General features: G+C 43.4%; 1 protein-coding gene across 1 annotated transcript in view; it reads right to left on the reverse strand.

Moving 5' to 3' along the window:
* LOC122561933 (parvalbumin-like EF-hand-containing protein) overlaps positions 1 to 20,586 on the reverse strand; it is a 37,816-nt gene that overhangs the window by 6,619 nt on the left and 10,611 nt on the right. Inside the window, exons 2-4 of the mRNA XM_043714249.1 lie at positions 10,820 to 10,946; positions 5,493 to 5,628; positions 841 to 956 (exon numbers count right to left, since the gene is read on the reverse strand). Coding sequence (XP_043570184.1) covers positions 841 to 956; positions 5,493 to 5,628; positions 10,820 to 10,928 — 361 coding nt within the window. The 5' untranslated portion in view covers positions 10,929 to 10,946. The remainder of the gene's footprint in view (positions 1 to 840; positions 957 to 5,492; positions 5,629 to 10,819; positions 10,947 to 20,586) is intronic.

Here is a 20,586-nt window from a genome sequence, read left to right on the forward strand (position 1 = left end):
CTGGGGTGGGGGAGTCCAGAACTAGAGGCCATAAGTTTAGGGTGAGAGGGGAAAGATATAAAAGAGACCTATGGGGCAACTTTTTCTCACAGAGGGTGGTATGTATATGGAATGAGCTGCCAGAGGAAGTGGTGGAGGCTGGTACAATTGTAACATCTAAGAGGCATTTGGATGGGTATATGAATAGGAAGGGTTTGGAGGGATATGGGCCGGGTGCTGGCAGGTGGGACTAGATTGGGGTGGGATATCTGGTCGGCATGGACGGGTTGGACCGAAGGGTCTGTTTCCATGCTGTACACCTCCATGACTCTATGACTCAAAATATTTTTATAATTCAAGCAAAATTATTTGAAGAAAAATATAATAAAAATTCAAGCAAAATTATTTGAAGAAAAATATAATAAAATGGTATTTTTAACCTTGGTTTATCTTTTAATAGGCTCTAGGATAATTCTTGAGGATTAATAATCCTGACAATACTGACCCCAGCCCTGTAATTCAGGCTGACCTGTTCACCATAGATTCTGAATTCCTCATGGGATTCTTTTAGGTGTATTCTATTTCACAGATGCTGTACAACATTGTGAAAGCAATATGTTTGCAAACTGGCCATAGTTCTACCAGACCATTGGGACCACTTTCTCATCAGAGAGAGATGACAGGTGGTGGTTTAATCTGAGGGTCACCACATCTCAGGCAAGGGGAGAGGTTGAGAAGGAGATGCCCCTCATGGTCACCTCAGCGAGTGTGGGAATTGAACCCATGTTGTTGGAGTAATTCTGCATCACAAGCCAGCCATGCAACCAACCAAGCTACCCGATCTCTTTGTACAAATCATACCTTTGTAGTTAATTCTCCCGTCTCCATCTATGTCTGCTGCCTGGAGCATAGCATCAGCGTCTTCATCTGACAGAGGGACAAGAGGAACATTGGTGGGAATTGTCGAGAGGATGTATCTGTAACACAGTGTATGGGGGGGCGGGCGGGGGGGTGGGGGGAAGACATTACAAATTCCTCATTAACTTGTTAGGTGGGAGACAGTTAAAAGCATTAAGATTTTCCAAAGTAATGTTTTCAATCAAGGAGCTAATTTTGTTGATTCAATGCATTTGTAGATAAGAGTCCGCCATGATGTTGACCGCTTATGTGATTTCCAGTTTGAAGTTTATTTTTACAGAGAGGACTTAAACTATCATTCATGCTTTAGTGGTGAAGATGAACTTCATGGTATAAATACAGCTCTGTTCATGCAAAGTGCTTTCTCGCCAATGAAGCACTTTAGAAGTTGTTATAATTTGAGGAAGCATTGCAGCCAATTTACACAGTCAGCCTTTACAATAAACAATGAAAGTAATTAAAACCACTTCGAGTCATTGAATCATAGAGAGATACAGCAGAAACGGACCCTTCGGTCCATCTCATCCATGCCAACCAGGTACTCTACATTAATCAAATCCCATTTGCCAGCATTTGGCCTATATCCCTCCATACTCTTCCTAATCATATTCCCAACCAATTGCTTTTAAATATTTTACCAGCCTCCACCACCTCAACTGGCAGATCATTACATACAAGCATTACCCTCTGCGTGGAAAAGTTGTCCCTTAAGTCCCTTTTAAATCTTTCCCCTCTCAAGACCTTGTCTATTGACCCTATCGATACCCCTCATGATTGTATCAAACCCTACAATGTCACCCCCTCAGCCTCTGACACTCCAGGGAAAATAGCCCCAGCCTATTCAGCCTCTTCCTATAGCTCGAACCCTTCTACCCTGGCAATATCTGTGTTTGCCATTGGTTAAGGGACAAAATCCTAATGAGAACTTTGAAAAATTCCCGTTTGTTAGATTGTGCCACACGATCTTTTACATTTAAGGGAGATGGAGCCTCAGTTTAACACCTCACCTGTAAGACAACATTTCCAACAATGCCACTCTCCCTCAGCACTACAATGGAGTGTCAACAGCAATGAGCTGTTAGTCAAAAGCACATGTTCCTCGAGCAGTTGGTTAGTTTATAATTACTTCATGGATTTGCATGAAATGTGTTCATTGAGATAGACTATAACTTACAACAATAATTGGCTAAACAAAGCCTGATTTCAGATTGGACCCTGCTTGATTATCCTTAAAGAGGAATTGGTGAGGGAGGACAGCCCAGACAGCTGAAGAATCAGCAAACACACCATTCAAATGCGAAACTGCCAGTAGGTATTACCTTAACCACATTGTCAATGATCTGTGATACAATATGCATGAGCATACACAATGAATTGTGTTGAATATGTAATAACACAGCTAATGATCACCCATTGCCAAAGTCGGTACCGTTGGTGACAGAAAATGCTGGAGAAACTCAGCAGGTCTGCCCATGTCTGTGGAGAGAGAAAGAGAGTTAATGTTTCGAGTCTGGTATGACCCTTCTTCGGAACATTTCTGATGGAATCAGATGTTGCATTGGTAAGGCCACACTCGGAATATTGTGCGCAGTTTTGATCTCCTTACTTGAGGAAGGCTGCTCTTGCTGTAGAGGGAATGGAGGGAAGGTTTCCTAGCCTGATTCCTGGGATGGCAGGACTGATGGATGAGGAGAGATTGAGTCAGTTAGGACTATATTCACTGGAATGAGGAGGCATCACAATGAAATTCGAGCAGGACTAGTCAGGGTCAATGCAGGGGTCACAGTTTAAGGATAAGGATACCTTTTAGGGCTGAGATGAGAAGTCTTTCACCCAGCCAGTGGGGAGCCTGAGGAATTCACTGCCACAGAAAGTAGTTGAGGCCAGAACATTGTGTTTTCGAGAAGGAGGTAGATATAGCTCTTGTGTCTAAAGGGATCAAGGGATATGGGGGAGGGAGGGTGTGAGCTCGATGATCAGTCATGGTCATATTGAATGTTGAAGCAGGTTCGGTGGGCGGAATGGCCTACTCCTGCTCCTATGTTCTGTGTTTCTATGGGCTTCAGTGTATCTGCCGGACCTACTGAGTCTCTCCAGCATTCTCTGCCTTTGTTTCAGATTTCCAGCATTCACAGTATTTTGCTTTGATTTAGTGTAGGTTTACCTGTGTGCTGATAATTGTCTATCTCTAAAAGCAAGTGATTCCTATTAGGCAACCATCCCAAAGGCCACAAATGCCAATAGCACCAAACATTCCCCCCTCAACATGGAACTGACACCCAAACTAGAGTCATACACACACTGGCAGCAGTGTGTGTGTGTGTGTGTGTGTGTGTGTGTGTGTGTGTGTGTGTGTGTGTGTGTGTGTGTCTACACCACATGAACAGCAGAGATTCAAGAGGGCAGTTCACCTCCACCTTTTCTTAATTTACTTATGGAATGTGGGCATCATTGGCTTGCCAGCATTTATTGCCCGTCCCTAGTTGCCCTTCTTAAGTGCAATGGCAGATGGGCAATACTTGCTGGTTTTGACTGTGACCCTCATTTCCTATGAATAAATTTAAGAAAGGAATTAATTAATTGTTAAAGATAAAGGATGATATTAGGTCTGAAACCTGCAGGCAGGAGTGACTGTTGGTAAGGGGGTGATTGATTAGGGTAGAGATTCAGAAAAGAGGGCCTTCCTCCTGAATTGAATCAACAACGATTTTCCACATGGAGGAAAGGACAGAGGCAGAATGATATTGATCAGTGAACTGTTTCCACATTCGTGGGAAATGATGTGGGCCCAAAGTAGAGGAATTCAACCTTGGGGCTATCATTGAGGATTAAATTGACGTGTTGCTATCTGGAACATGAAACTCACAAATGAAAATCCCAAATTTAAAACTGGAACTTTGTATGCAAACTCCTTCTCCAGTAAATCTCACAAGGAGGTGGAGTTGTAATGGGGGTCTTGTTAGCCAACAGTTGTTCTCCGTGAAACAGAATTTCTGTTGACTCTAACTTAAGTAAAAAGCCAATGTCACATTGCTCCTCGTATGAGATTAGTTGGTGATGAGATTAAAAATAACACTGAGCCAAACATGCGCATAAATTATTTTGGAATTTGCCATAAAGCACAGGTGTAATCATAGAACACAGAACATAGAAGAATACAGCGCAGTACAGGCTCTTTGGCCCTCGATGTTGCGCCGATCCAAGCCCACCTAACCCACACTAGCCCACTATCCTCCTTATGCCTATCCAATGCCCGTTTAAATGCCCATAAAGAGGGAGAGTCCACCACTGCTACTGGCAGGGCATTCCATGAACTCACGACTCGCTGAGTAAAGAATCTACCCCTAACATCTGTCCTATACCTACCACCCCTTAACTTAAAGCTATGTCCCTTCGTAATAGCTGACTCCATATGTGGAAAAAGGTTCTCATGGTCAACCCTATCTAAACCCCTAATCATCTTGTAAACCCCTAATCATGGCAGGTTGGCATTCAGCTGGGAGAACATCACACACAACTGCTGGATGCTCACTGATCTGTGTTCACTACAGGTCAACCACTTCAATATTCATGAGCAAAATTGAATTTCATCAGCTCTCTATGGAGGCTGCTCATGTTGATTTCAGTGAGATTGGTAAAAGGAATTACCAGCCACCAGCTGTTCGTTGATTCTATCACTTGGTTCCCCAAGTAAAATAACTCTCTCCTATTCTCACTGTGCGGCTCTGTTTTCACACCACCACCAAACCAACCGGCCATTTTAAGCTCATCAATCAAGCCATCATCTGCTGTGCCAACTCATCCATCCCAACTCAAAGACTGCACCGTGGCCTCATTAGCCTCATGTACCCCCGAGTGCTCGTACATTGGTGACTACCCATTCCGGCTGCAGTGGTTCACCATGCTGCTGTGATTGGGGTTCTCAGTCCCTCTGTAGCTTATCCCCGTTCAAACCTAATGGCCTCCTACAAGCATATGACCTCACGTACGTCAACCCCACCACCACCCCCACCCCACTTCTCTGATGTTGACATTCCCCGGCTTCACATGCATCCCTGTGCTAATTGCCCACACACTCATGGCCTTGCCTTCAGCAGCTCTACTGAAATGTCTCGAATTGCCATCCTGAACCCCTTAACCATTTTCTCTCCCTTTAAAGATGCTTCTTGAAACCTACTATTACCTGTCTTAATATCTCCTTATGTGGTTCAGGGTCAAATGCTACTCAATAAGATTCCTGCGACGTGCCAAGGGTGCGTTTTTACCACATTAAAGGTGCTATAAAAATGCAGGTTCTTATTTTGACATGTACAGCTGCTCTATGCATCAGTAACTCACTCTGGGGAATCAGCCTCTCCCTCCCTTCTAACCCAATCTCTCCTCAACAAGTTAGTCTTGACTGTTTTGACCTGGATTTAAAAGCAAATATATCAATCTTTCTCTTCATGCATGTTTTTATCTCTTCTGTCATTCTCTGACCAGTATCCCGAGGCAGCTCTCGGCATCGAAAAAGTGGGTTAGAAATAAAAACCATGGTTGAAAATTCAGCACTGTCGGTTTGCCGTTTTGTTATGTTACAAGTAATGGAAACTCACTTCATTTCATTCCATTCAATGTAGCCACTTTTGTCCTTATCCAGTGTTTCAAATGCTTTCCGAATTGTTTCATCTAGCTTCCCCGTTGACTTGAAAGTGGCCATATACTCGAAGAATTTGTGGTAATTAAATGGACCTAGTGAAAGGAAGCAGGGGCTCAATTGACGAACAAGAATTGAGCATTTTAACATTGGTTGACCTTTGAGCTGGTTGAATCAGGTCCTATTGGTCTTGTTCAGATTCTCAAACCAAAGCACCACATCCCCCAACCCCAATATCTCCCCCACTCCACAAAGTTCCTGACTATCCCTCACTCCATACCAACTCATTATTTTGGCTTGCGTATTCAGCAATCTGTCATTTAGATGAAATTTTTGCCCCATGTGGGGTGAGGGCAGAGGCAAGTGAGGGTGTAGAAGTAATTCGTCTTTAGCGGGATGGTTGCATTCTTATGCAACCCGACATTATCAACAAAACAGCGCTTTAGAGACATCGTTTGAAGTGTTGGCACTGTACTCACATTATGGCCAACACACATTTTAAAATTTCGCGCTTTGGAAATAGTGTCTCCAGTTTGTCGATTGTGTTACAACAGATTCGCGTTAATGACACGCACGTTATAGCAGAATGACCTGCACTCTCTCGCCAGTATTCCGCATGTCAGCAATATCTCAAGCGATTTGTCGCAAATTATCAGAGAGTGACTGGATATTCCTGGGTGTCCAGGACTCCAGGCAGGCTTCAGGCCTTCTCGGCCTAGCCGGTCCCAGGTAGGACTGCCCTGTATAAGGCTTCTCCCTACGTTATGGGGCATTGACAGTGGCGGCCATTCTTTGAATGCGAATACTTCAAAAACACAAAGCTGTTGTCTTAAGATGGGTGTGCCTCACCCCTTACTCTCCCATACCTGCAACGATGGCCTTCAATCTCTTCCATACTGCGGGATCGCTTGATAATCCTCCGGCTCTGAGAAACTGTCCTAAATTGGACAGTGAGTGTACAGTCTGCCATTAAATTGGCAAATCAGGTGATTGCTCGTGACATGAGGGCCTAGTGGGAGCCTCCCATTTCAATGTGATGTTGGGGGTCCCAACAGAAAACAGAAAACCCTGCCCTCAATTACCTAAGAGGGAAGTGATAGCACCACAAAGCCAAAGAGGAGTGGCCCAAACAGGATTCTTCACATCTCAAGAAAAGTCATACTGGACTCAAAACGTTAAACCTGTTTCTCTCTCCGTAGCTCCTGTAGACCTGCTGAGTTTCTCAGTATTTTCTGTGTTTGTTTCAGATTTCCTGCATCTGCAGTGTTTTTATTGTGGGATCCTTCACATGAACATAAAACATAGAACATTACAGTGCAGTACAGGCCCTTCGGCCCGCCATGTTGTGCCGACCTGTGAAACCAATCTGAAGCCCATCTAACCTACACTATTTCAGCATTGTCCATATGAACTCCTTGCATTTGGAATGTCAGAAGGTTCAAGGCGTTGGGAAAGTGGGCTTGGCGTAGAGAGGTTGGCACAGACTTTGGTCAGAGGGTCTCTTCTGTGCTCCATGACTCCATGACATGATTGTTGTGGCAGTTTTACTGAAATTGCCTTTGTAAAGAAGGGGTGTGAGCCACACATTGTATCACTTTATTGATATGCTGTGGAGTGAACGTGAGCCGGGAGACAGGATGACAAAAGGAGGAGATCAAAATGGAGAAAGGTGAAATCAATAGAGAATCTCGTAGTTCATCCATTCCTGAGTAACTAGTAATGGAGTGGAATGGAGACTGATTCCTGGTGAATGGTAGGATTGACTTTTGAGGAGAGGTTGCTTTGACTGGGCCTGTATTCCCTGGAGTTTGAAAGAATGAGAGGGAATCTCATTGAATCACGTGACATTGGCAAACCTGGACAGACTGGATGTAGGGAGTTTGTTTCCCTTGACCTGGGGTCCAGAACAAAGAGTCATAGCCTCAGGACAAATGCTGGGTCACTTCTGACTGAAATGCGGAGAATTATCTTCACCCAGAGGGTGATCATTCGTATGGAATTCGCTACTACACAAGGCTGTGAAAACCAAGTCACTGAATAGATTTAAGACAGGAATAGGTAGATAGATTTCCACACACAAACGGCATTGTGGTGTGAGGAGAGAATGGGAATATTGTGTGGATGTTGAGGGACAACCATGATCCAAAGATGGGCAGGTTAGGTGAATTGGCCATGCTAAAGTTGCAGATGGAGTGCTGGAAAAGCACAGCAGGCCAGGCAGCATCCGAGGAGAATGAGAATCAACATTTCAGGTATCATTCCTTCATCAGAAATGCTGATGTCCAAAACGTCGATTCCCCTGCTCCTCAGATGCTGCCTGACCTGCTGTGTTTTTCCAGCACCACACTCTCGACTCTGATCTCCAGCATCTGCAGTCCTCACTTTCTCCATGCTAAATTGCTCATTGTGTTCAGGGATGTGTAGGCTAGGTGCATTAGTCAGGGGTAAATGTGGAGTAATAGGGTAGGGGAGTAGGTCTGGGTGGGTTACTCTTCAGAGGGTCGGTGCGGAGTTGTGGAGCCGAATAGCCTGTTTCTACACTGTAGGGATTCAATGATTATAGTTGATGGTTGATATGCAGAATGGCCTACTCCTGCTCCTGTTTTCTACACCCCTGTGTTTTGACAAATAGAAAATAAATTTTACATTTTACAAAAGTAAAAGTAACATGTGTAATCTTGACATGGTAGAGATTGTGAGACCTACATTCCTAATTGCATTACATCTAAATGTCTGGTCAAACCTAGGTTTTGTGATGACCCTTTCTTAGAGAGAAGGCTTTGGAAATGTTGGGAAGTGGAAACAGGGAGAACAACATAGATTGAAATCAAGAGTTCCTGACAATGTTGTTGCTTTGAGCAAGGGTCTGAAAGGGTTAAATGCTGAGGAGTGCAATAAGCCCCAACCATTATGATGATGTCACATGGACCTGGATTGGGAACAAGGTTGGACCAAGGAGGTGTGAAGATCTAACATTGAGATGTCTCCTGTAGACTTTGTACCAGTATCTATTCAAATGTAACTTGCTACCACGCAATAAACTACATTTAGACTAAAAGAAGAACCTCTTCTTATGAGAATACCAAGTAGCTTTATTTTACCACAGTGGGTCGAACAGACCCTTGGAGATAGAGTCATAGAGTCAGTCAGACAGCAATGAAACAGACCCTTCGGCCCAACTTGTCCATGCTGACCAGCTTTCCTCAACTGAACTAGTGCCACTTGCCTGCATTTGGCCAATAACCCTCTAAAACATTCGTATCCTTGCACCTGTCCAAATTTAAATGAAACAGGGAAAAGGATGGTAGCAGTAAATCTGCCAGATGGACCTTACACCATGAGGGGCAGTGGAGAGGATCATCATACAACAATTGGAACTATAGAGCTGAATTGCGGACTGATAAATTAACAGATGTCTGTTCTGCTCAGTATTTATCAGGTGGAAGTGTGTAACGTTATTGGGTCAGGTGGACATAAAAGACAGCACAGAACTATCCATCAACAGGAACAGCTTATTGTGTTGGTAAGGTGGTAAAGTGTATCAATATCCTTCCTAGTGGAGTACAAAGCAAAATTAGATACTAGCCATATCAGGCCATGCCAGTATGTGCTCAGGGGCTTGATCAAAGAGGTACCGGTAGGTTTGAAGGTGCATCTTAAAGGAAAGAAACAGGAGCTGAGAGATTCACATGAGAGCGTTTGAGACTTTGGGTCAATGCAGCTGATGGCACAACTGAAATGCTTCAAGCTGGGGAAATGTGAGAGGCCAGAATTAGATGGCAGAGCAGAGGAGCCAACAAGACCTTCACTAAGTTTATCCATCCACTAATCTCAACAAAACGAATTAATTATCGTTCTTCCCACAGTTATTTATAAGGGTCTGTAGGGAAATTGGAAATGATTCATTTTCAATACAACAATGATTACATTTCAAAAACAAGTGAAGTGCTTTCAATCTTCCTGAGGATATGAAAAATCCATTTGAAATACAAGCCTCTTTCTTCTTTTTGATATTGTTACATCACACATTCGAAACAAAATAAATTTTAAAATTTTAAATTCATATCTTAAACTGTTCTTTAGTTAAAAAACAAGTGAAAATAGCTTCTTCTGCTGCGCGTACATTACTGAGTCAGGAGAATGTTTTTCAGCTATCTTGAAACCATTTCTGAAACTAAATTAAATAAAGGGAGACTTCATAATCTATTTAGGGGTCAGCTTGGCAATTGGTAGACTCCAACCTCGGAATTGGAGGTTGTGCAGTATAATCCCACTTCAGGTTTCTGAGCATGTCATCTAGACTGATACCTCAGTGCAGTCTGAACAAGGTGTTGCTTTGTCAGAGGTGCCACATCCCAAATAACCTAATCTGTGCCACATCTAAAGTAGACTATCCCAGCACTGTCACATCTCTGTTTGTGGGAGCTCACCCTGCACACAGTGGCTGCCACGTTCCCTAAGTTGCAACAGTATTAATGGCACCTAAAACAAAACTAAAATACCGCTGATGCTGGAAATCTGAAATAAAAACATAAAGTGCTGGAGAAACCCGGCAGGTTTAGCAGCATCTGTGGAGAAAGAAACAGAGTTAATGCTTCAAGTCCAATATGAGTCTTCTTCACTTTGGGGTGACCTGAAGCTGTGATATGTGCTATATAAATGCAAATATACACCATTTGTATTGATGCTGCTGTAACCAGTTGCAGTTCTTTCTAGCCCAGTGCTTGACTGACACCTGCTGGCAGCTTCAGGTAAGTGCAGTTGCAGGGTTTCACACACAGTTTATTTTCAAAGCTAAAGAAGAGATTTTTTTAAAGATTACTTACAGTGTGGAAACAGGCCCTTCGGCCCAACAAGTCCACACCGACCCTCCGAAGAGCAACCCACCCAGACCCATTCCCCTACATTTACCACTTGACCAAACACTACGGGTAATTTAGCACGGCCAATTCACCTAACCTGCACATTTTTGGACTGTGGGAGGAAACCGGAGCACCCGGAGGAAACCCACACAGACATGGGGAGAATGTGCAAACTCCACACACACAGTTGCTTGAGGTGGGAATTGAACCCGAGTCTCTGGTGCTGTGAGGCAGCAGTGCTAACCACTGTGCCATTGTGCCACCCAACTTTCTTCTCTAAAGGTCCAGTTACAAATTTGGATTTTCCATTCAATTGAATATGTTCACATCCAGGTGGTTAAGCAGAGACTTGAGCAGTGATTCAATTTGTCGTCATCAGCAAATAACATCTAAGAGCAAGACAGAGTGTGATTGGAGGTTTTACCTCTGAGCCTCAGTTCGCTGGGCATGAGGGAAATATCGTGGTCAGTTAGAGAGGTGCCCATTGCATGAGCAACCTGCTTTACATGCGCATTGAAATTTGAAGAGGCCATCTCCTCCGAATCGAATAGCTGAAGCAGAAGTGAGATAGAATCAGTGAATAAAACAATGCATAGAATCACAGACAGCTTAAACAGGATTAGATTATTTGGCCTATCCAGCATGCTCCACCATTCAATGTGATCAAACACATCAATGCCTTTCGCTTTCCCTTATTTCTGCCCCCATCCCCAAAATGCTGGGAAGCAGAAATCTATCAATCTCTAACTTGAACACACTTGGAGACTGAACTTCCACAGCTCCATGTGCTAGAGAATTCCTAAGGTTCACAATCCTCTGTGTAAAATCATTTCCAAGGGACGACCTTCCCCCTGGTCCTGGATTCCTAAAGAAGCTCATGACTGAATAACTTCTGGCATGTGATGCCTAACTGGGGGAAAAAAAAATCTGGACCCCAGGGCCAACCACAATATTTAACTCGATGTGCTCAATTTAACTCAGTTTGATTTAAAATACCAATAAAAAATTAATGATGGAATTGGATACTAGTTGAATGCCATTGCCTGAAGATTGTGCAGTGGTGATAATTATCTACCTGGTTTGCCTGGAATTATGAGTTTTGAAATGAAATTTTTGCAGATTCACATTTAAATAAAAAGGCAATGTTATGTTTCATACCTTACTCAATCCTGCATTCAGTGACTGTATTAAAGAAAACACTGAGCTGAAAATGCATGTAAATTAATTGGAGCTCTGAAACACCCTGCTGGATGCAAATTGTTCGTGTTACTGACTGTGCCCCAAAACTAAAGCAGATAATGAAGAGGATTCATGCCTGGCTGAGAGACGTTATATAACACGACTGAATGGGATGTGGTGACACAAATTGGGATTTTACGCCCAGATAAGATCCCTAGCTCAGATGTACACTGTCATCCAAAATGTTAACAAGATGTTTACTGAAAAGGTTTGCTATTATCATTCTGTGCGAAACAAACATGCAAGGCTGAATTTCTGAAATAAAGTCCTGCAAAATAACATCGCACACGGGGCAAGAAGGTGAAAGCTTCGACAGAGCAATGTTGCTTTGAATTTGTTTCTGTGTTGGAGTACTATGAGGTGAACTGATTCAGTTTAGCAGACGCCAGACAGAAATACCTGGGTGAAACGAATGGAAGGCTCCATTGCAAGCTATGGTTCAGGCAGAGTTGGAGGAGGCTGGCACGGTGCATGAGTGTCAGCATGGACCAGATGGGCAGAGTGGACTGTTTTCACGCTATACATTCTCGGCATTCCTTCTTGCAACATCATCAAACCATAATTTTTAATACTTGAAGATCCAGTTTCCCCTTAAGAGTTGCTGAAAAAAAGAGCTGGCTCCAACAACCTCATTATATCACAGAGTCATAGAGCCATGCAGCATGAAAACAAACCCTTCAGTCCAACTCGTCCATACTGACCAGATATCATAGAGTCATAGAGAGGTACAGCATGGAAACAGACGCTTTGGTCCAACTCATCCATGCTGACCTGATATCCCAACCCAATCTAGTCCCACCTGCCAGCACCCAGCCCATATCCTTCCAAACCCTTCCTATTCATATACCCATCCAAATGCCTCTTAAATGTTGCAATTGTACCGGCCTCCACCACATCCTCTGGCAGCTCATTCCATACACGTACCACCCTTAGGCCTAAATTAATCTACTCCCATTTGCCAACATTTGGCCCATATCCCTCTAAACACTTTCTATTCATATATCCATCCAGATACCTTTTAAATGTAATAATAGTACCAGCCTCCACCACTTCCTCTGGCAGTTCATTGCACATACACATCACCCTCTGCATTAAAAACTTGCCCCTTATGTATCCCTTTTAAGTTTTATCCCTCTCACTTTAAATCTATGCCCTCTAGTTTTGGACTCCCCTATCAGGGGGAACAGACATTGTCTATTTATCCTATCCATGGCCCTCATGGTTTTATAAACCTCTATAAGGTCACCCCCTCAGCCTCCGACACTCCAGGGAAAACAGTCCCAACCTATTCAGTCTCTCCCTGTAGCTCAAACCCTCCAACCCTGGCACCATCCTTGTAAATCTTTTCCAACCCTCCCAAGTTTTACAACATCCTTCCTATAGCAGGGAGTCCAGAATTGAATGTAGTATTCCAAAAGTTAATTTTCATTTAGTCATAAAACCTTTAAATTAATAAGTACGTGAGTTGGCAAACCATCGGTTAAAATGTCTACTGACTCAACAGCAGCAATCTTGTGCTGCACAAAGTGCAGTGACCCAGAGGGTGCTACAGCTGTGAAAGGGCTAATTGTTCCTGTCAGATAAAGAGGGACAATTCAACCCTGGAGGTGTTCTTCTAGACATCCAGGAATCAGAGAGCTGGGAGAAAACTCATTTCTGAAGTGTCATAGAGCAGTTCGTATGAATGAGCTGAATGGGATGGACAAAAGAAAAAGAAAAAGATGATTGGTTTTTAAACCCCTAATTTCTAGTTTATGCTGTTCATCGATATGTGGGTAATTGTTCTGTTTTTCTTTTTGAAAAGCTGCTTCCCTCCAGTCAAGGAGGAGTTAACGTTCAAGCTTTGAGATCTCACCCTGTCTAAACGAGGACGTGTGGAGACTCGAGATATTGGGATGACTTTCAATAGACTTAAGAAGGCTAGGATATTGAAAATTGTGGATTTTGTGGATGGATTTTGACATTGAATAGGGAAATACTAACTGCTGCTCAATTGAAATTTTATTGTGCAAAGGAAAGTCTAAAAGTCCATGTATTATTTTGTTGTCTAACAGTAAGAATGGCAAAATGAAGGGAAACAGGAAAAGGCTACTTGAAAGCCATTACAATGAACCCCACAAGCAGAGGAAATAAGGTAAATATTAACATTTTTTGATGAGAGTTTGATTCCTACTGAAGCATTATCACCTTCTTTAGCCAGAAGAGTCAGCTGGATGATCCATCTTGACCTCCTCCAGCACCCCCCAGCATTACAGATACCATTGTTCAGTCTATTTGATTCAGATGTCAGTGTTCAGTCATGTGATATCAAGATCAGACTGAAGGCCAGACAGATTCAATGGGGCCTGAACAATTATGCTGAAGACCCATGCTCCTGTACTTTTTGCATCCTTAGCCAAGATGTTCCAGTACTGCTACAACACTGACATCTACTTGGCAATGAGAAAAATATGCTGGCTATGCACACAAAAAAACCCAGGACCAAATCCAGACTGGTCAGTTACTGCCTCATCTGTCGACTCTTGATCATCAGCAAAGTGATGGAAGATGTCACCAACAGAGCTATCAAGCAACACTTACTCTCCAATAATCTACTCCCTGATAGGTTCAGTCAGAGCTGTTCCGCTGGTGACATCATTACAATCTTGGACCAAGCATGGACAAAAGAACTGAATTCCAGACTTGAGCTGCCGTGACTACCCTTAACATTGAGGTAGTATTCAACCAATTGAGATGTTAAGCAGCTTTATAAAACTGAAGTCCATGGGGATCATGGGGAAAATCTTCCACCGGTTGAAGTCATGCAAGAGCAGGTCAGAGGTTGAGAAATCTGTGGAAGGTAAACTTCTGACTCCCCAAAGCTTATCCAACATCTGCGAGGCACCAGCCAGGACAGTGATGGGATAATTCCCAATGTGTGCAGCATCAAATACACAGAAGAAAGATTATGCGGCCTGCAGTTCAACATCACATCAAGCAGCTCAAATATTCACTCACTGCACTACTGGTGCATAGCAATAACAGTGTTTACCATCCATAAGATATAGTGGAGCAACTCACCGAAGCCTCGTTTGACCTTTCAAACCCGTGACTTTTGCCAACTTGAGGGACAGGTGCAGCAGGCAAGTAAGAACATCAGCAGCTACAAGTTCCCCTCCAAGACACACATTGTCCTGATTTGGATCTCTTTATTATCACTAGATAAACAAATGTAGATCTCCCGTCCTAACAGCACTGTGGATATATCTACATGACATGGGCTACTGCGATTCAAGAAGGGGACTTGCCACCTTTGTGTCAAGGGCAATTAGGGATGGACAACCCATTGACCTTGTCAATGATGCTGAATGAATGATTGAATAGAACAAAATGATCTGAGGCAGCGATGGATGTGTCAATACGAAGGGGATGGAAGTAGGGGGTCTTTGTGAAGGAATGTACAAGAAACTCAATTCAGGGGCAAATGGGAAGCCAACATCAGAGCCAGTTCACCGGAAATGGAGGGCCGGATTTCAGGTGAAGCAACGGAGTTCTAAGTGAGAATTGTTTCACAAACTTCCAGAAGTTATTAGTATGGTTTTCAAAGTTAGCCACAGAACTGAATCTCTACATGAGTAGGCTATTTGTCCTTCATTCTTTCTGTTAGCATTTTGATATTAATCAGTGAGTACCACACTCTGACTCTTTCTCCCGTAAACTCTTCCTTTGCAAACGGATTTATAAATATATATTCATTCTCTGTTGAAAATTACTGTTGGATATGCTTCCATCAGTCCTTCAGCTAAGTAAGAACTAAAAGCATCAGCACAAGTCTCCTAGTATTGAAACAGCATATTCAAAGTAGGATTTACAAACGCGCTCAACGGACTTAAAAGGGCACATGCCTAACCTTAACAGAATGATGATACAATATGGTTTACACATTCTGATGGCTTCCTCCATAATAACGTCTGTGGACTTGAATTTGGAGGATGGTGGAGATACATGGATTGGTTTTTGGAAAAGGTGCATTTAAACTTTTTTTCCAATAAGGTCCTTTTTGGAAATCGCATGGTTCCAGATAATTGCTGGACTGGGGTCCTTGAATTAATTTGCAGGAAAACGCTGGGCTGTTTTTACCTCTGGGTTTTACAACTGAACAGTATTTTTTAGGTTTCGAGATGAGTTTAGATTTGTAGATTGATATGACTCACTGGGATAATGTGCTGGAAATCAATCTCCACTATTTCCAGACACTCACTAAAAGATCTTAAGAACTCTGCAAAGTTCTTCAATTTACCTGAGTTTCAGACTGAGGAAGCACAAGCCAGGTTTCTGTACTCAACACAAGTTACTGTTTCTTGCAAGTGATTAGACTCTAGCTACAGGTAAACAATTATAAACCATCTCTGCATAAGACTACAATTTTAAATTCTAATCCATTATAAATTCCCCCTAACATGAACACAGGCAGACAATCAGACAGATAAATGAGGTTATTGGCTAGATGGGAAAGACAATTCAGATATCATTGTTCCCAGGTTCTGTTTTCTTGGACGATCCTTATGTCCGGCTAGCACCTTGATTCAGTCGTCGTTACCCGGATGCTTCCACTGGTTGGGGAGAGGCACAAGGTGGCTGGTTCATTTAAATAAGTCTCTGAGTTCTCCATTATAAATGCTGGCTGTGTTCATTGACAGTAAAGGGCATGTGCAGTATGCGCTGGTGAGAAACTTGCAGATGCGCTGGTGAATGAGCTTTATTGAAAACAGTCCACATGTGGGTCTTTCTCACTGGGCTGGCTGCCCATATGAAGAGAAAGGGTGCCTTTCCTGATTCTAAGGGTGCTGAGCACTATTCCCTGTGAGTACACACATACACATTAATGGATGTGGCCATGACTGGGCAAGAGGTTGTGGAAGGACTGAGTTGGGGGTTGTGGAAGAGATTAGGCAGGGGGTAAGAGATTGGGCTCAAGAGTCAATGGGTAAGAAATCAGGTGGAGGGGGAAGTGCTCAGACGGGTGGGGAAGAAATCATCGCTCCCAATCCCCATCCTTTCTCTCTCCCCTCCACCTATTGTACCCACCCCTCCATGATCTATTCTGTCCCAGTCATCTCCCTGGTCAGTTCTCTCTTAGCCCCCCAACTTGGTGTCCATCTGTTCTCTCCCCCATGTCCCATTCAACCCCATGCCTGTTCTGTGAACATGTGCAGTGCAGACTTTTGTGCATGAGTCAGTGATGTACAGAGGCTGGAACTGTATGCATGCACATTGCCCTAAACTTCCAAATACTGCCAAAAGTCCCAACTTATAGCAACTGTTGTAAAAAAGATAAATTTGTTTACTTCAGGTTGTACGGTGAGTTTTGACTGCAGAGAACAGAGAGAGACTGCTCCCAAGCGAGGGATGAACTAAACATTTCTTCTTTTCTCGAATCATTTCCCAACTCTGAGCTGTTCAGCTACCCGAGAAGCAATTACATAAATGTTGGTCAGCCAAAGGGCTCAGTCATCACTTAAGAACTGAGATTAAGATCAGATTCCCTATAGTATGGAAACAGGCCTTTTGGGCCTACAAGTCCATACTGACCCTATGAAGAGTAACCCACCCAGACTGATTCCCCTACCCTATATTTACTCCAGACTAATGCACCTAACACTATGGGCAATTTAGCATGGCCAATTCGCCTAACCCGCACATCTTTGGATTGTGGGAGGAAGCCAGAGCACCTAGAGGAAACCCATGCAGACGCAGGGCGAATGTGCAAACTCCACACAGACAGTTGAACCCAGGTCCCTGATGCTGTGAGGCAGCAGTGCTAACCACTGAGTCACCATGCCACCCAACTGCATCTGTACATCCCCATCGCTCCAAATCATCCACAATTCAATTGTCAATTGCTGCTTGTTCAGTTTTAAAATTAGAATTATATTCCCTACCATGTGGAAACAGGCCCTTCGACCCAACAAGTCCCCACTGACCCTCCGAAGAGTATCCCACCCAGACCCATTCCCATACATTTACCTCTGACTAATGCACCTTACCTACACATTCCTGAACACTATGGACAATTTACCATAGCCAATCCACCTAACGTACACATCTTTAGATTGGAGGAAACCAGAGCACCTGGAGGAAGCTCACACAGACACGGGGAGAATGTGCAGACTCCACACAGACAGTCGTCCAAGGCTGGACTTGAAGCCAGGTCCCTGGAGCTGTGAGGCAGCAGTGCTGACCAATGAGCTACTGTGCCACCCCATTATTTACCCAATGCTTGGCTTGGCTGCCCAGTTACATCTTTCAGGACATACAGCCATTCGTTCAAATCCTTGTTTTAAAATAACACTCTCCTCATTTCAGTCCATAGTGTCAATATTATTAGAATGTTAGAATCCCTACAGTGTGGAAGCAGGCCATTTCATCCATCGAGTCCACACCAACCCGCCGAAAAATAATCCACACAGACCCACCCCATCTCTGTAACTCTGCATTTCCCATGGCTAACCCAGCACACCGCTGGACACTGTGGGCAGTTTAGCATGGCCAAACCATCTAATCTGCACATTTTTGGATTGTGGGAGGAAATTGGAGCACCCGGAGGAAATCAAGCAATTACAGGAGAATGTCAAAACTCCACACAGACAGTCGCCTGAGGGTGGAAATGAACCTGTCCCTGGCATTACAAAGCAGCAAAGCTAACCACTGAGCCACTATGCCACCTTTAATTATACCCCTCCAGAGTAAGTGAGACTTGGGTTTCCTTGTTAAGAGGTAGAAACACTACCGCTGTACCACAAGGGCCTCCACAGGAGCTTATTCAAAGCATAAAAATAAAATTTACAGTCCTTATAAGTCACAGGCTCGTTTAAAAAAATGACAGCTTCCCAGTTCAGCTCTCCCGTTTCTGGAAATCTCTGTTGAATTTAACGGAAAAACCTGGTAGTCTCTCAAAGAGTGTCGAGAAGAATCCTTGGTTCTGTTTCCTGAGCAAGTTGTGATTGCAAAGATCCCAGAGACAACTGCCTGTGTTGGTGACATTTATCTACACTTGTCAGAACGCCAGTCCTATAACTGTCTGACCACTCCACATCTTTCCCTTTTTACCTCCAGGACCACAATGTAGTTATCAACAACTTTTTTTTTCTCAAAGTGCAGAGAGAAATGCATTTTTCCTATTTTGCCAGGCATGGGTGGGTGTGAGTCTGTGAGTGTATGTGTCTGGAATTACTAGGAGGAGTAAAAATGTATCTTTTCATATTACAAACTGTGCGTTAACCAATTCTGTCTTTTCAAGGAAAAGCTTTTGTTTAATAACAAATCAACAATTTGGGATTATTAAAAAAACCCAGTCGATGAATCTTTTTATTCCAAATCTAAGATAGAAAAGGTACATGATTGGCCACAGTGGGAGACTGGTAAAACAATTACAACTATGATGTCAATAGAGAGAGACAGCGTACTCCTTCCTCTCAGTCACAACATTATAAATTACAATACATCAAGGGTGCATTTATTGATTGTCATGTTTCAAATGCTGACTCAAATTTCATGGTAAATTAAGTGAGCATGTCACATTACTGCTGCATAGTGAGAAGCATATTTTACCAGATAATGCAGAATTTGTTTCTGAATGTGCTTCTGTAAGTCCATAGAGTCCAGCTGTGCATCACACACTAACTGCTTGCTTTTCAGTTTGTAGTTTGTAAGACTGGCTTTTATTTTTCTTCATTCAGTGTGTTTACAAAGCCATACTGATCTCACATATACCATGGTTGAGATTTGGAATAGTAGAAAGTGAGGACTGCAGATGCTGGAGATCAGAGTAGAGAGTGTGGTGCTGGAAAAGCACAGTAGGTCAGCCAGCATCCGAGGAGCAGGAGAATCGACATTTCGGGCATAAGTCCTTCATCAGGACTTCTGATGAAGGGCTTATGCCCGAAACGTCGATTCTCCTGCTCCTCAGATGCTGCCTGACCTGCTGTGCTTTTCCAGCACCACACTCTTGACTGAGATTTGGAATGGGTATATATGTGCTTGATTTTCTGCTCCTTCAAAATCTGCCTATTGTCATTTCGAGTAAGAATATTTTTTAACTTGTATATTTTTTGCAAGTTGCTTAGAGGAAGCTGATAACATTGTGGTAATGTCACCAGAGCAGTTATCCTGAGTGGCTAGGCTAATGCTTTCAGGAGAGGAGTTCAATTCTCACCATGACATCTGGAATTGAAAACTAGTCTCAATGGTGGTGATGATGAAATTAGAATTGATTATTATATAAACCCATCTAGTTCACTGATGTTCTGTAAAGGAAAGAAATCTGCTTTCCTTACCTGGTCTGCCCTAACTGTGACTCCAGGCCCACAGCAATGTGGTTAAGTGCCCCTTGAAATAGGAGGAGAAAGTGAGGTCTGCAGATGCTGGAGATCAGAGCTGAAAATGTGTTGCTGGAAAAGCGCAGCAGGTCAGGCAGCATCCAGGGAACAAGAGAATCGACGTTTCGGGCATAAGCCCTTCTTCAGGAATGAGGAAAGGGATTTCACCAGTTTCCTCATTTCCTCTCCGCCCACCTTGTCTCAGTCAAATCCATCGAACTTAGCACCGTCTTCCTAACCTGCAATCTTCTTCCTGACCTCTCCGCCCCCACCCCAGTCTGACCTATCACCCTCACCTTGACCTCTTTCCACCTATCGCATTTCCGACGCCCCTCCCCCAAGTCCCTCCTCCCTACCTTTTATCTTAGCCTGCTGGACACACTTTCCTCATTCCTGAAGAAGGGCTTATGCCCGAAACGTCGATTCTCCTGTTCCCTGGATGCTGCCTGACCTGCTGCGCTTTTCCAGCAACACATTTTCAGCTGCCCCTTGAAATAGCCAATCAAGGCACTCAGTTCATAGGCAAGTAGAGAATAAAGGAAAAGAAAATAAATTATAACTTCTGGACACAGTACATTGCTGATGAACCTTCCAT

This window comes from Chiloscyllium plagiosum, chromosome 24 (assembly GCF_004010195.1).
Source record: "Chiloscyllium plagiosum isolate BGI_BamShark_2017 chromosome 24, ASM401019v2, whole genome shotgun sequence".
In the NCBI taxonomy this organism is placed as follows: domain Eukaryota; kingdom Metazoa; phylum Chordata; class Chondrichthyes; order Orectolobiformes; family Hemiscylliidae; genus Chiloscyllium; species Chiloscyllium plagiosum.